Source organism: Sceloporus occidentalis, unplaced genomic scaffold, assembly GCF_023333645.1.
Source record: "Sceloporus occidentalis isolate IW3139 unplaced genomic scaffold, rSceOcc1.0.p SCAF_1, whole genome shotgun sequence".
Classification (NCBI taxonomy): domain Eukaryota; kingdom Metazoa; phylum Chordata; class Lepidosauria; order Squamata; family Phrynosomatidae; genus Sceloporus; species Sceloporus occidentalis.
In genome coordinates this window covers 49,030,455-49,047,145 of record NW_028316981.1, presented here as the reverse complement: position 1 = coordinate 49,047,145, position 16,691 = coordinate 49,030,455, and the positions used below count along the sequence as shown (strand labels likewise).

General features: G+C 40.4%; 1 protein-coding gene across 4 annotated transcripts in view; it reads right to left on the bottom strand.

Moving 5' to 3' along the window:
• The window catches only part of IFT122 (intraflagellar transport 122), a 107,210-nt gene that overhangs the window by 11,015 nt on the left and 79,504 nt on the right, over positions 1 to 16,691 (bottom strand). For all 4 annotated transcript variants that reach the window (XM_089520648.1, XM_089520622.1, XM_089520630.1 and 1 more), the window contains 7 exons: positions 15,092 to 15,258; positions 13,512 to 13,683; positions 10,928 to 11,030; positions 7,320 to 7,460; positions 4,587 to 4,684; positions 2,628 to 2,728; positions 950 to 1,115 (listed from right to left, as the gene is read on the bottom strand). In XM_089520648.1, the coding sequence (XP_089376774.1) occupies positions 950 to 1,115; positions 2,628 to 2,728; positions 4,587 to 4,684; positions 7,320 to 7,460; positions 10,928 to 11,030; positions 13,512 to 13,683; positions 15,092 to 15,258 (948 nt within the window). The remainder of the gene's footprint in view (positions 1 to 949; positions 1,116 to 2,627; positions 2,729 to 4,586; positions 4,685 to 7,319; positions 7,461 to 10,927; positions 11,031 to 13,511; positions 13,684 to 15,091; positions 15,259 to 16,691) is intronic.

Genomic DNA, 16,691 nt, shown 5'->3' with positions numbered 1-16,691 from the left:
TATATTATTTCAGGTGGCCAGATGGAGTGCATTTTTTTCCTGTTCATTTAAGGTTAAGCATTTGCACAATGCAATTTATTTTGACGGCATGCCCTTTTAGACAGAATTTCACTGAACACTGGAAAGGGAAAGGCTCGGACAACCACTAAAAAGAGTAAGGCAAGCTTTTAGCAACATAATTTCAGGGAGGAATGGGTCCCAAGAGCTTGAAAAGATGGGATCCAAAGTGGGCCCTTGATATTCGTTGGGCTTTGGTTCAAAGACCCCCTGTGGATAACAAAATCTGTGGATGCTCAAGTCTCATTAAATAGAATGGCACAGTAAAATAATGTACAGTGGGCCCTTCCCTTACGTGAGGGATCCGTTCTGGATCCCCCTGCGTAAGGGGAATTCTGTGTATGCTTGCATCCTCTTGAAAACAATGAGGTGCATGTTGCAGCAGGGGGTGCGCCATATGTTTTATTGTCACACGGCTTCAGCGTAAGCTTGAAGCCACATATAGTGCACCCATGTACGGTGAGGCTGCATTGTCTTATATAAAATGCCAAAATCAAAATTTGCTTTATATTGAATATTTCAGGCCTGGATGCTTGAATCCATGGATAAAGAGGGTCGACTATGCAAGAGAAACTGTGGACAAAGTAGGCTTCTGTAAATGCTTCTGTAGATGACATCAGAAGCTAGTCAGATGAAGTTGATAAATGAACAGAAAAAAGGAGAGTAGTGCATAAGGATTAGAGGGTGAAGTAGATTCTTGAAAGACAAAGTGGACACACAAATTCTCCTTTCAAATTATTATTTGAATAGAGAGATTGAATGCAAAGTAACATATTGCTGCAGAAACTCTGCATTTGCTTACAGCATGTCTCAGATTTTGCACAAGTGCAAAAGTGATCTCTTGTGCCTCATCAAATATTAAAAGGTGAGAACAGTAAAAACTGAAACTTACTTCACTGTCATGGAAAGGCTTGGATCGGATTGTCAGGCTCCCCAGCTCAATAGATTTCTGAAATCTAGCTGGAATCTGCAGCCCCTGCAACTTGTCATAGGCATGACGAGCCAATTTATAGGCGCCCAGAGCTTTGCTCTGCTTTGCCAGGGCAAATAATGTATTGCTGTAATCAAATTAAGGAACAAAACGTACATATGGCAAGCAGGAAAAAACCACATCATTGCTTTCAATCAGAAGAGCTATGCACTGAAGCACAACCAAAGCCAGGCTTTGGAAGCGGCCTCAGCTTAAGAAGTCTGTTTACATAAGCATGTTTACATAAACACAATATGAAACAACTGCTAGATTGCTGAAGGGAATGGCATGGGGGGCAGGGAGAAAGCATGTGTGTGTGTGCACGATAAAGGGATATGTCAGTATGAAGTGCCCTTATTTTAAGTCAGGGATTAGTGATACAGAGAGAACAAAAGACATAAAGATGGCTTACAATGAAACATTTCTGCCACAGTCTTGGTCAAAATGCCTCTGTCATGCAGCATAAAATGTTACATGCAAAAGTCAGCACACCAAGAAGTATCACTACATCTGCTCTGTATACACAAATCCTGAAAGTATATAGTTGACAGGTTACCAGCCAGCCACTAAGACAACAGGTCTAGTCTTCAGATAAGTCTTGTCTTACAAATTAGGCTTCAATAGGCTTAAACTTAAATACTTTACCGCATCTGGGTTAACTGGATTCCAAACCTTTCAGCAATGGCAAGTTATCAGGTACCTCTCCTGAATCACAAGAAACTAAAGTATGCCCTGATTATCTCCTTCACTCTGGGCCATGAAGTATAGTGGTGAGATTTCTATGCATAGTATGCAAAGAATTTTGGCATCCTTCAGAATTTAAAAATGCTGCTTGTATATTCTGCCTTTAAAACTTCAAATACCACAAAAAGAGCACTAAAACTTAGCTTAAGTCTGATACAAGGCATTCTGTATTCATACCAAGCATAAATGTGGTTTGAATTGATCAGGGAAAATCTACTAGGCAGACAATCCTGGGAAGAAGCTAAGAAAGCTTCACTGTCAAAGCCAGGCTAGAGAAAATAAGGAAAAAAGGAGCTACTTTATATTGAGTCCAGTAATTGTTCCATAACAGCTACGTATTGCTTACACTGAACAGTAGCTCTCTAGGGTTACAGCAATAAGTTGTTTCTAAATATACATGAAGATGTGAGGAAATGAATCAGAGACTTCTGGCATGCAAAGTTGCTGCAAAAATGACAACATTATGGCTCCTTAAAGGCCAGCCAATTTAGTTGTGTCACAAGCTCTTTCAGGACAAAGCCCATCACATGAGATGATCTTAGTGGGCTCTGCCCAACTGAAGGAAAACATTTTTAAGCTCTATGCCTGCATGGCTTACAGGCATCTATTATGGAACCAAGGAACTGGCTTTAGATTCTGAGTGTTAACAAGATTTGGAGGCTTTGAACACTGCAACGATTTTCTGTGTAACAAATCTTTGCTTATATTTTTTGTATTTCAGTATATAACCCACACCAATGAACCTTTGGTCTGGTTTGCCAGACATCTCTTGGATTTACCTTTAGTCTTGGATCCCATCCAGGGAGAAAGATGCAGTATACATCCAATCAGTCAATCAATCAATTTCAAAGGATACACTTTAGAGATTCCCAAAGGAGTTTCCTTAGTGAGACTATGAAGTAAAAACCTAGACACATTGAACAGTGTTTCAGGCAAATAGTGATTGAAGGGTTCTTCCTGCAGTGTTTAAAAGAAAAGTTACACCAATAAGAAATGCACAAAATTAGGCATTAGCTTCATTTTAGCTTACATGACACTGCTTCCTTTTATCCAGAAAGCAGCCAACTTGGAACAGTCCAAAAGGAATAGATCTAATCTACTCTAAAGACAGGGGTCACAAAGATAAGCCATTCAGGGAACAATTCTAAACCAGTATGAACTGAGGTGAGCAGATTCCTGAAACACAATAAATTCAAGCAACAAAATACATTATATTGTTTAACTTTTTGTTGAATACTTTAAAGCAGTGGTTCTTAACCTGTGGTCCGTGGACTCCTAAGGGACCATGATGTCCACACAGGAGGGCCATGAAGCCTTGAACAAATGTCATGAGCTGTTTACAGTCTTAGAACCTTTACCTTTAAAAACTCATAGCATTTATTAAAGGAGGGAAAGTGAGAGAAATCAGCTGCTCAAGTGCATTCCCCTTTCCCCTCCTTCTCCTGTGATTGGTCATTTCCCTCTCCTTACAAGGGTGCCATGAACTCTGCCACAGGCCTTCTCTTCCAACAGTTAGCTGTAAGTCTGCAATTGGTAGTGGTGATACAGAATTTGGGGGGGGGGGGACTTGATGTGCTCTGACACATGTGCAACATTCCCCTGCTTTCTGTGGAGGGTGGGGATGCGTATGGGCCTTTGGTCTCCAGTCAAATGGCCCAGCTTAGGCTCTCCTTCACTGGCAGAGCTCAGCACTCAACTTTTCAGTCTTGAGTGACTGCTAGAGCTTGTCACATTCTTGGGTGGCACAAGCAGAAGAAGGGTACACAAGCCTCTCTGCATTTTTCTCATCCCCCTATCCCTTCTGGGCTGGGTTAGAGGAGCATGGAGAGACTCATGCACCCTTCTTTTTTGCTTGCACTACTTACAAGTCACAGTTTGTGTCCCCTTTCTTTGCAGAAGGGCTATTTCAGCTTCCCCCACCAAGAGGCAGAAGACGGAGTTGGTGCTGGAGCAGCTTAAGTAGCACACCACATCCCTGGAGACTGACACCAGGTATGAATGATGAAGAGGAAAAGGCTTTGCCATCACTGGCATTGCTGTGATCCAAAGAAGAGCTTGGAGAAGGGCGCCCATCATGTTGGCCAATGTTTGGGGTGGCTAGGCGTGGAGCCCATTCCCTTTAACTTTATGTGTAACTCTATTTCTTACAAGCGGCCTCTCCTGTATGTGGTTTGAGAAAGAAAAACACCACTCCAAATAGTCTCAACAGATTTTGGACACTAAGCAGGGTCAGAACTGCTTAAGCACTTGGACAGCAACCTCTAGGAAATCCCAGGGGTTGGCAGGTTGGGTTCGGAAAGGGTATTGCCTGGAGTTTCTGGAAAGGCATCACTGCCAGATGCCATTGACAATACTAGGCTAGGTGGTACAATGGGCCTGACTCAGTAGAAGGTGGCTTTCCATACTCCTAACATCTCTTGCAGCTCCAAGTGGCCTTGCTACTTGTGAGAATTGAAGTCTGTTTGGGGGAGGAGCACATTTTCACAGAAGTCCCTATACTGCCTAGTAGCTTTTATTCCAAAGTAACATTAAACAAGAGGTCACGCAAGCCCCTCCACACTCCTCTCACCCCTCCCAGGCCAAAGTATACTGAACTGTATTAGACTAAAGGTCTTGTGAGGTACAGTTTGTGTCCTCTTTCTTTGCAGATATGCATGTTTGATGCACTTTAGTGTTTTAAATCTTGAGTTAAATCTTGGTGGCCTGCAGCAACAAAAGAGATTTAAAGGGGGTTCATGGTGAAGAGAAGGTTAACAACCACTGGTTTAAAGTACAAAGAGTAAATTAACTGTGAAGCTTTTAGTGAATATCTTACAGTGCACTTGTGGATGAAGTGATAGGCATGATAAAGTTCTGCCAAATGCTGGAAGTGATGAAACTTCTGTAACATTTCAGTCTTCTGCTGTTCATTCTCTGAGGGAGGGAAAGACAGTATCAGTTTTTTAAAAATCTCTGATCAGCTGCCAACCAACAATGACAGACTTACTCAAGAAAGAGCACAGACCTTTCTGGTTACTATACTAGCACTTCTAGGAGATTAGCACTACTGAACAAGTGGTGTCTCAAATCTACCTTGTGCAGTCTGATGAGCTTCATATGCAATTTTGTACTCTAAAAGCAGGACAATTAAGATGACAAACAGCACTGGTGCCTAGTTTTAACAAAGCCAGGGGCTATGGGTAACAGTAAACTATATTTGTCATGCACTTCTGGGAACTCAATCTGCAGAATTTACAGGCAAAGGCAGCAATATTTTCCTTGTCTACATTTAGATTTGACCAGGCATCCTGGAACAGTACAGGCTTATAGTTCATTGCTGTGAAGGTTTACTTGGAAGTTTGTTCCATTGAATTTAGTGGGTTTATTCCTAGGGAATAGTACGTAGTAAGGACTATAACCTCATCTTAGCATACAGACTACAGACCAATAGTTTAGATGTACTGGGGAAACTAAAGGGAGGTTTGTACTGTGTCAAATAACGAAATATGGGGCTGTACAGATGGGCGGCAGGATGTTGCCCCTTTTTGCCCCAGACTGGGGCCATGGCAACTGCACGTTGTGGCCTCTGCAGGAAGCAAAAAGAAGGGTGGCAAGCCCTTCTGACACCTCTTCCATGCTGCACCGTTTGGGCGCTGTGCTGGAGGTGCATTACCGTGGTGCACGCTGTCTAAAAGAGTTTGTGCCAAAATGGTGCCTGGGCAACACTGTTAGGGCTTGGAGCGTGCAGATGTCAGCCCTCACCCCGCTCACAGACCAGCGTAAAATGCCAGTCTGTATAGCCCTTATGTTGCTACACAACAATTCTGTTCTATAAAGAGACATGCTATGAGACATCCACTGTCTTACAGTGGTGGGACTAGCGAAATCGGGCCCAACTTCACATCTCAGCTCAGTTCCAGACAACTACTGGGCAAACTGATCTGTCCAAACCTGTGCTACAACGTATGAAACAGGAACTGCCTGACTGAAAATGCCATTAAATGAGCGAGGAAAGAACTATAAAATTATTTTGGCGGGATACAGACCGCCGCTTTGCGGCGGTCTCCCGCCGGCGCCATTTGCTCCGCGAGGGAGCCGCAGCAGCCAAACCGCGCGGCTCCCGCGCGGAGCAAAAAAGAAGCTCCATTTCGGAGCTTCTTCTTGCGGCGCCTTTATGACGTCGCGAGGCGCCTGGCGCGGACTCGCGACGTCATAGGTGCCGCGACACGTCTGGACGCTATGCGTCCAGTACGTAAAGATAGCGGCGCCCATGTGGAAGGGGCGCCGCCATCTTGTACGTATTGTATACGTACTAGGGTTAGGGGGGTGTGGAAGCACCGCCCCTTCCTAACCCTAGTACGTATACAATACGTACTATATGGCGGTATGTATCCCGCCTTTGTGTGCAAAGGCTGCAATCCTAAAAAAACTCTGCACAGAATACTATTAAGTTCTTCTCTTGAGGAAACTTATTTAGGATTGAGGTCAAGGTTGTATCCTCAGAAAGTCTATGCAGTTAGTATATTTCCCAGAGCCAATATGGTATGGCTGATGGGCTGGGACTTGGTAGACCCAGTTTAGAGTTTTGACCAAGTGATTAAACTCACTGGGTGACTTTGGGCCAGTTACTCTCTCAAACTGACATATTTCACAGGGCTGATTTTAGGAAGGAAAAGTAGGGAAGAAAGCCATGTATGCAGGTGGGATATAGATGTAACTAACTAACTAGCCAACCAATATAACACAGTAACAAATAAGCCAGAATAGTTTTTGGAGACCCCTCTCACTTCCAGCAATCTGTCTGAAGACATTTAGAAACTTTTCTAACAACCCACAGCTTTGGAGCATGCCCAATTAGGTCCTGGATCCATGATTCAGCTTCCCCAGCACTATTACCAAAAAGAAACATAATGATATAGACCAATGAATTAATGACAACCTTTCTTCCCTATAAAAGGGTTGAATATTTAAAAACTAATAGCTCTAAACTTTAGCCCTCTAAATACAAATTCAGTAGCATATTAACGAAAGAGGGATGGCAGAGGTCTCCTTTAAGGAAAAAGAAAACAAAACAAGGATTATATAAACCCACATTCGCTGTCTATGGTGTTGGAAGGAGCAATGTTTAAGAGGAAGGCGAGGAGGGAAAAAGTAAGGCCAAATTGTTATTGGTCCACAGGAAAGGAATTTGAAAAGAGCCAAATGCCCATGAAAAAGAGGGGTGCCAATGTTGCCTACAAAGAAATGGACATAGCCAGCCCAGCACTATTCAGAGGTATACAGAATATCAAAACTGAGTAGTAGAACACCCCTCCATCTTTTTAGAAGCAGGAAATGTGAAAATATAGTCAAAGTATGAGTTAAGAATACGGTTTGTGTTTGTCACCTGTTCTAACCATACATGAAAAGAATCATAAACACATAAATCCTAAGTATAAATAGCTGCCTACTAAAGAACATAGTCCATAAGTCTTATAGAGTGTAATTTACAAAGAGCTGTCAAACTATCAGTTTGTGAGATGTTCTGCCTTCATGCATGAATAGGCAATATGCAAACTTACTTCCTTACCTTGAGCAATATCTAAACACTGCATGGACAGCATCCAGTAATAATACCCTGCATCATTGAATCGGCTTTCTACCACAGCGTTCCGAGTTAATTGTTCCAACACTTTTACAGCTTCGGTCTGTCTGCCAGCCTTGTGGAATGCTGTGAAGGGGGCCAAAACAAAAAAGATTTTACAGAGTGATTAAACTAATTAACCTGATTAAAATTAAGAACAGGTCTCACAAACAAAGCTAAACAAAGAAACAGATGAAAAGGATTAGACTCTGGTGTTATTCTACGTGCTTCTGGGGAAATTAACGTAGCTCTACGTACATCAAAATGGTACTTTGTGGCTTTTGTGGCCTCTCAAGCTTTTTAAATGTATTCTGGGGGGCATAATCCACCAAGCATGGAGACAGCACAACCTTCATTCATTTCAAACTTGTTTTTCTATTGTTCCTGCATAGTCCCATTAAAACAAACAAAGATAGTGCAGACGTAATGGTAAATACACTGCACTGTACTAGTAGGGGAAGAGAGGAGTACAAGATGACACATCAAATCAGTATTAATGTCTTCTCTCAAAGCAACACTTTGGGTTATTCTTATCTTGAATGCTCCAAGTTAACCATGATTAAAAGAGGCAGCACAGAGAGTGTTACTGTATATACTCATGTATAATTTCCCTGAATGTAATAATATATCAAATTCTGTTTTTCCTGTTCCTTTTAGTTTATCATCAATTTCAAATCTTTTAGAAAATTGTGAAGAAACCAATTACATGTTGTTGAGGAAATAGAGACAAGAACACAGAACAAAGGATGCAAGCTACAGGAAAAGAGATTCCACCTCAGCATTAGGAGGAACTTCCTGACAGGAAGAGCTGTTCAACAGTGGAACGCTATCCTTTAGAGAGTGCTGGAGTCTCCTTCTTTGAAGGTCTTTAAGAAGAGGCTGGATGGCCATCTGTCAGGGATGCTTTCATTGTGAGTTCCTGCCTGGCAGGGGTTGGGCGGATGGCCCTTGTGGTCTCTTCCAACTCTATGATTTTATGATTCTATAAGTCTAGAAATTTGAGTCGAACAATTGATCCAAAAAACCTGGGGCAACTTATCCACAGGTCAATGCAAGTGCTATACCGTAACTCAAAATAGGAACCATCTCCCTCTCTGAGTAGAGTAGCAAAAGGTCCATCCCAGGAGAACCTCAAAGAAGCACCAACCCCCTCTGTTCTCTCCACTGTGATGCCACTTCTGGCCTTTTTGAATGCCTAGACAGGAAAATAGCAGCATTTTTGGGCATTATTTTCTTCTTCTTCATTCTTTACATTCTTTGTTGCATGCCCCTAAGTTTTACCCTCGACTTATACATGGGTCATATCAAAATTCATAATTTTCACCCCAAAACCTGCCCTTGACTTATAAATGAGGTTGACTTATAGTCGCGTATATACGGCAATTCATACTTTAGGGATTTTTTTAATGTAGTACAAACTCAAGTTAAAATGACCAATGACATACTGTAAGTGCTAAGCAACTGAAGAACATATGTCATTGAGGAAATAGAGACAAGAATACAGTGGCCATGTTTCCCTGGAATGACTGTAAAAGCAAGGCTCTGATCCCTTCTCAGCTATGATTCCTGTTTAGTGTTGATAAACTGTCAATTAGGATACACAGAAAAGATTCCAGACCAACAATGCCATAGGGGTATTTGCAACTTAGATTCAGGTTCCTGTACAGAAGATCAAAATGCAAAGTGCAATTCAGCTCTATCTATAATGAGTCCTTAAGTGCACTTAAACTCAGTCACAGGACAGGATGCAATGTTGAACTTCTGCTGGTGGAAGTCAATTCCAGTGGAGCTGGGGGACAACCCCCTTTTCCTACTGCAGCTCTCCCATGCACTCCCCCCCTCCCAAAAAACTCAGTTCTGTGATGCTGGAAAACCTTCTGGAAATTGTTTCACAATGTTTGAAGGCCTGTGGGTGGGATAGGAGAAGAAAGTTCCAAAAGGCCCTCCCCACTGAAATGTTGGGTTTAGTCTATAGATTATACTATGAATGTTGTCTACAAAAACCAAATATAGATGATATACAAGCTTCAGTGCTGATTTGCTCTATATTTTCTAGTAATGTGATTGCTCCCATGTTTCTTCATTGAATTTTTATAGAACCATAGAATCTTACCATTGGAATGAACCGCTAGGGCCATTTAGTCCAACCAGCTGTCAGGTAGGAATACACAACTAAAGTACTCCTGAAAAAGTAAAGTATTCCTGAAAAATTAAAGTACTCTTCAACAGGTTTGCCTCTGTTTAAAGATCACCAAACATGGAGAGTCCACCACTCTCCCAGGTAATTTATTCCACTGTTGAACAGTTCTGACAGTAAAGAAGTTCTTCCTAATGTTTAGGTGGAATCTCTTTTCCTGTCGTTTGAATAAGGAGCTATACAGATTTCTCCCCCGGATGGAGGCCGCAGCAAACAAATGCTGCGGCCTCCAGGTGGCCTAAAAAGAACCCACTCCCGGCGGGTTCTTTTTAGGTTGCGCACGGGGCACCATTGGCGCTCTCACATACAACGATGACATCCATGTGGTGTGGCACAGTTTGGGTGCTGCGCTGTGCGGACGTCATCAGTGCATGTTCCATGTGGATAAGCATGCACAATCATGGCGCCCGTGCGCCGATTATAGGGCTGGGCGCGTGCAGATGCCCAGCCCTACAAAAGCCAACTTATGGCCCCAGGCTGGCGCAAAGTACCAGTCTGTACTGGGCCTAAGTTGTTTTGTGTTCTAGTCTCTAGGGCAGCAGAAAACAAGCTTGCTCAAGTTATAAACCATAAATTTATCCAGAAATACACAATTTGTTTTGTAATAATACATGGGAATTGTACGCAAAGCAATTGCTGGTCGATAAACAGCATACTCTATAACATGGTGCATAACCTTACTCCACATGCATGCATCCCAGCTAGAAGCTAGAAGCCTTTTTCCCACCATCTCCCCTAGCAAGGAAAGGATGATCTCTGACAATCACTGGGGGAGAGGATGGAGAGCCTTCTCCGCAGACACACACACATAACCCAGGCATAGACTGATTTGTATGAAACTAGAAGGAAACTGGAAGGAAGTAATGTGTCTGTTGGGGTGGACTGTGGGGGTGAGCTGGGAATTGTAGAAAACTAGAGGGTACAGATTGTGTATCCTTGTAACAGGATTTTGTTTTTGTTTATTTATTTTTGTCCCACAATAACAATACTTGCACATTCACAGTGTATCTTGCAGATGTCAACTGATTACAATACCAATTGAACTTCAGTTCCAGGCTGTAATATAACAGAATGTGGAAAAGTCAAAGGTGAACAATGAATAATTCTGGAAGGCACTGTAAAGGGTATAAATCACACTATCAGGGTGGGTGATGTTTTTATTTAAATATGTTTATGATTAGGTACTGTTTTAGCAAAATAAAATAAAACAATGCTTCTGTCACACCCAAAATAGTTTAGTAAGATTCTTCCTATGCTTTTATTGCATCCCTTTGACCACCTCCTCCAAACAGACAATGGTCCAATTTTTGTTTTTTGAGTAGCCTTACAACAACAAAGCAAAAACAGGTAATTCTACCTTTTTGGGCCTCTTCAAATCTATCATTTTCTGCCAGCCACTGAGCATAGGGAACATAGACATCATCCTTAAATTCAGGGTGCTTTTCACACAAAGCAAAGGCCTGACACACAAGATAAATTCATTTTTAATAGGCTGCAAGATACAACTGAACATTATTATTTTCAAATTCACAAATACATCTGAGAAACTATTTCCAGTGGTTTTATATAGTTTCAAACAATCAAGCTTTTTGTGACCTTGACTTCAAAATATACCCAAGAATTGGGGTTGATTAAAAGAGAAAAGGAAATAGAGAAGAGAAGGAGCAGGAGAAGAAGGGAAATATCACAGGAAAATAAAAATAATAGACAAAAGAAATAGAGTAATGGAAAAAGAAGAGTAGAAAGAACAGAGGTAGAGATATAGAGGTAGGGGTAGAGAGGAAAGGAAAGAGGGAAGAACAGGAAGAAGAGAAGGTAGGATAAAGAGGAGATGGGAAGGGAAAAGAATGTTTAGATCATTATAAAATAGTTACAAGAACTAGTATACCTGTTTCAATATATGGGGGCATAGTACTTCAAGAATAAGGAGATGGACATGAAGTGTTTTAACAGTAGAATAAATAATGTGACATAAAGATAGATAAGATGTTGTTAGTGTAGTGATGCTAATGTATTAATGTATGTATGTATGTATGTATGTGTTGTGTTTTATGTATGAATACATATATGTTCAATAAATGTTACACACACACACACACACACACACAAACTGATGCACTGGTCAGCATAATATGTGACAGAAATAATCAACAGTGGGATCATTTTAATAAACCGTTCCTCAGATTATCAAAAATTAATCCATCAATCCTTTATACATTTACCAGGAAGTAGGCTCTGCTGGAACATATGTCTTGAATCAGACTTACATTTATCTAGTAGTAAATTTTCTTGCAGCTTATGTCCTAAATGAGGCTTATTTCAGAGGAAACACGCATTGTCTAAAGTGAACAGATCATTCTAATATTCAGGAAATCAAACCCATCAGCTGTAATAGTGAAGTGTAAGATTTTGCTTCATAACAACAGACTTCTACTGACTCTAGGTTGGCCTTCTTTCTTTCAACAGTACAACTTCAGAGCCAGGATACAAGCAGCTGGAATCTTAATAAAAGAGTATATATATTTGGCTAAGGAAAGCCAGCTTAGTGTATCGATTTGAGTTTTGGACTACAGTTCTGAAGACCAGGGTTCAAATTCCTACTCAGCCATGGAAACCCACTGAGTGATCTTGAGAAAAATCAGCCTCTCTTAGCCTCAGAGGACAGCAAAGGCAAAGCAAAAATCTTGCCAATAAAATCTTGTGATTTTTCTTAGGGTCACCCTAGAAATGACCTGAAGGCACGCAACAGCAAACATCTTGCTAAAGCATGTATTATAAATATATTGCAAATATATAGTTCATGAGAGTTTTACATCAACTGAATTGATGCATATAGGTTTGTTTTCACATTTTTATTAACCTTCTTCATGATATTTGTCTCAAAGCTTGAAAGTAATATATTCCTTTTCCCCCAATAATAAGGGCAGAACTGCATTTACACTATTGTGGCAACATAACGAGTGATAAAGTAATGTAATGTACAATAATGTAAGCATTGCAGAAGCCATGAGTAACCAGCTGGAGGAGAGAGCAAGGGCAGAAAATACTAAAAGAGCCAGCTAGAGAATAATCAAGGTGAACAGCCAGAACCCTCATCTGGCCTTTTCTTTCTTACTCATAAGTAGGGTAAAAACACATGAATGAATGAATGAATGAATGAATGAATGAATGAATGAATGAAATCAAATATGTAACAGAGTAACATCAACCACACTCTCTTTCGCTGTAACTCCTGTCATAAAACAAATCACATAGTGACTAATGTTGATGTAACAACTTTACACATTGGCTAAATAGCTGAGATTGTAATTAAGAAACTTGCCTTAGTTGGCTGGCTTCCTATGTAAACGACTGAATCATTTTTGCAGAACCTATCAGATTGCTCTTACCTATACTATCCTATTTACTGGCGGTAGATAAAGTGCTGCCCTGGGGCTGCATGGGTAGTTTTGGTCAGAAAAGGTGAGTGAATTGCCAGACCTGGAGCCCCCAGAAGCATAATTTACAATTAAATAGGTTCCAGGACATCATGTACTGTTTAATATTTTTAAAATGCCAAAAAAAAACCAAAACCCCAACAGAAATGGCCTTCCATCCAATTAAGTTGTTGTGTTTTGGGTTTTTCTAACCCATATTTTGGGGGCACTCTTGACAGTCTGTGTGATCTCTACTGGAGCCATGGGGTAGTAAACTGGTCCCAGGACATGCCTTTGCTAAACACTATACAATTGCCTACCCCTGCTATACACTAACAGTGAACTGCTTTTCTAAGTAGCAAGCTTTATGTAGCTAAAACAATAACACTCCAAACAAGTGGAAAGGGTCAGAAACCTTGTGAAAACTTCAAGGTTTGCAAGGGGGGGGGGGGGGGACAACAAAATGTACCTGTCCCCACCATAAATAAATGAAATATATAAACCTCTTGCAAATACTTTACTTACCTCATCCCACTGTTGAGTCTCAACATAGAGCTGTGTCAAGGCCTTCAAATCACCAATCTTCATGTATGTTTCTGCTGCGTAGCCATGATTTAATAACTTTTTGAAATAAAATGCACATTTTGTCAAAGGCTCACGCTCGGCTTTATCAAGCTTCCGAGCAATATCAATCAACCTAGATTTTAAAAAACAACAATTAAACAGAAATCCAGTCATATCAGTGGTTAGCATTTTTTTTAATTCTTGCTGCATCTATACACATATATACGTGCATAGGCTGCTCTCTATAGGGCCACACATATAGCTGGATATTTTGTTTACATTAGTACTCTAGCAGGTTTTGGCTCACCCACAAATGTGTCTGTCCATTAGAAAGGACTAGAGGAACAACAAAACTCCTGTAAGCAAAATGTCCTGACTAAATAAATGCAATTATTTCTATGCATGGAAGAGCCTTGCTTAGAAATAGCCCACAGTTTGCAAACTTAATAGAGAACATAAGAGACTTTTAATGAACTTTTTGAATCTTACTAAAATCCTTAAAAAATATCATATTTTACTGCAAATATACATTATCTCCAGAAATGTATTTTTAAGACTCTGAAGCCAACATTTAGCAAATGCATAGTACTGTGTGCCCTTAGTATCTGCTATGGTTCGGTTCCAGGACCCCCATGGATATCAAAATCCCTTCAACTTTAACTGCTTTTGTAGTTTTAATAGGTCATACTTTGCTTTTCACACTCAGTATTTGTGTTAGGTTCAGACATGGTCCTGCTATGCTTAATTGTTGCCATGCTTAATTGCTGTGTTTGAACTTGTGTGTCTATATGCAGAATGATGGATTATGATATACTGTTGGGAGAAGTAATGATTGCATATCAGACACAACCTGGGATAATGAGCAGATGTGTGGGGAGAAAACTGAATTGCCAGTTAGTAAGGTTGTTCTTGTGGTAATCCATAGGAATAAGCATAGGCAATATGGAGGGGCCAGACCTTGGAAAACAATTTGTTTTGAATTACTGACAAATTGAGAGAAGACTTTTTTGTATAAAATAAACAGGTGAATTGTATGAACTCTAAGTATACCACTGTAACTGGGAAAATTCCGGTTTTGACAACTACTGTATATACTGTGTTCATTTCTGCTTGCTGAATAAAACTTTTCTGAAACTGGTGTAGGCTAGTGTTCCTGAAGTGTACAATTACAATTTGTTAATATACATTTGCTACACTGTGAACACTTTAGGTATATTATGTGGAAAAGCAGCATTCAGATAAACAAACAAACAAACAAAATGTTTGGAAGAGAAGATGAGGTGACTAAACATTTAAATTGCATCAGGAAATAAGGATCATAACCTACAACTATATTCTATTTGTAAAGCATCTGGCAGTTTCAATTCTTTGGATCCTGAACTCAGTCTACAAATCTGGAAAGACTATCCCACTGTTTTTTCAGTATGGGCAATCCAAAGAGTAAACACAGCCAGAAAAAATTGTTGAAGAGACAAGGCAACTTGGGGGGGGGGGGTCAAAAACAGGGTAGCAGATTTTTCAGAAAAACAAATGAAACATACACATCAACCCAGCCCTGATCTCCACTGATTTCTATGGCCTTCATGTGCTCGCCTGCAGTAATGTACATCTCCACAGCTGCTTTGGGTTCGTTGATGTGCGTTGCCCAGTCTGCTTGTTTTGTGATTAGCATCTTTGTATCTTTGGGGTCTCCAGAGCCAAGGAATTCCTGGGGAAGTGCAACAGATGTCATTTTTGATTATACAACCTACAGTATTTGCTGTACCAAATGCCAATTGCAAATTTTTCAATTTATTCTTAATTAAACTGGCATTTAAATCATATGGATAAAGGTAAAAAAAGGGTAAAGGTTAAAACTATTCAATCATTAATTAATTATTAATTACTTATTAGTAATTATTATTAATTAATAACAATTAATATTATTAAGATTAATTCTCTCCTCCTCCTGGCCCTATAAAAGGCTGAGAGGCAGAGGAGCTTTGAGGGGCAAATGTTTGCCTATCCTCCTCCACTGCACAGTTCTTTCCCAGAAGAAAGCTGGGTGGCGAAGGAGCCTTGAAGTCATTCCACATCTCATGGGCCTCTTAAAATCCTTCGCCAGACCTCATGCAGGCCCCAGGCCATATGTTGTGCAGGCCTAGTATACACAGATATAGAATGGGAACAATGCTACAACCAAGCCTGCAGAAAATCATTTCAAGTTGAATAATGGCATCACAATAGATGATGGGAGATCCCTGCAAGATTGGTTTAATGGTACCACATAAGGAAAAGCTCCACATGTTTTTGGATAGCAAAAAACAAAGTTTACAAAAGAGAATAGAACTAGGCAGAGAAGGAGAGGATGGTGTGAGATTGTGGGCGTCTCACATTTGCACCATCATTGAGACATTTAGACCAATTTAATCGTCTTGGACTCCAGGGGTATTTCTGGCCTGGTTTGCTCAAGGACCCATTTGTTTGTCTTTCTGGCTGTCCATGGTATCCTCAAAACTCTTCTCCAACATCACAACTCAAATGAGTTGATTTTCTTTTTATCTGTTGTTTTGACAGTCCAGCTTTCACATCCATACATAGTGATTAGGAATACTAAGGCTTGGATGATTCTAAGTTTAGTGCTTTTTATCTTTAGGGTCTTCTTTAGCTCTTTCATTGCTGCCCTTCCCATTCCTAGTCTTTTTCTTATCTCTTCATTGCAGCCTCTATTCTGGGCGATGTTTGATTCCAGATACAAGAAATCTTTGACTATTTCAATTTCCTCATTGTTTAATTCGAATTTATGCAGGTCTTTTGTGGTCATTTTTTTTTCTTAATGTTCAATAGCAGACCTGCCTTTTGCACTTTTTTCCTTTATCTTCCTTAGCAATTATTTCAAATTAATGATGTTTTCTGCTATTAATACTGTGTCCTCCGCATATCTTAGATTGTTGATGTCCCTTCATCCTATCTTTACTCCTCCTCCTTCTAAGTCTAGCCCTGTTCTTCATATAATATTTTCTACTTACAAGTTGAACAAACCCATACTGGTAATATAATATTAGAATAAAGGTTCTACCATATGATAAGATATGGTGCCTGTAGAGAGTTGGCGTGCTGTAGTTGTTTTAATGTTGGACTAAGGCCCGAAGCAGTCGGGTC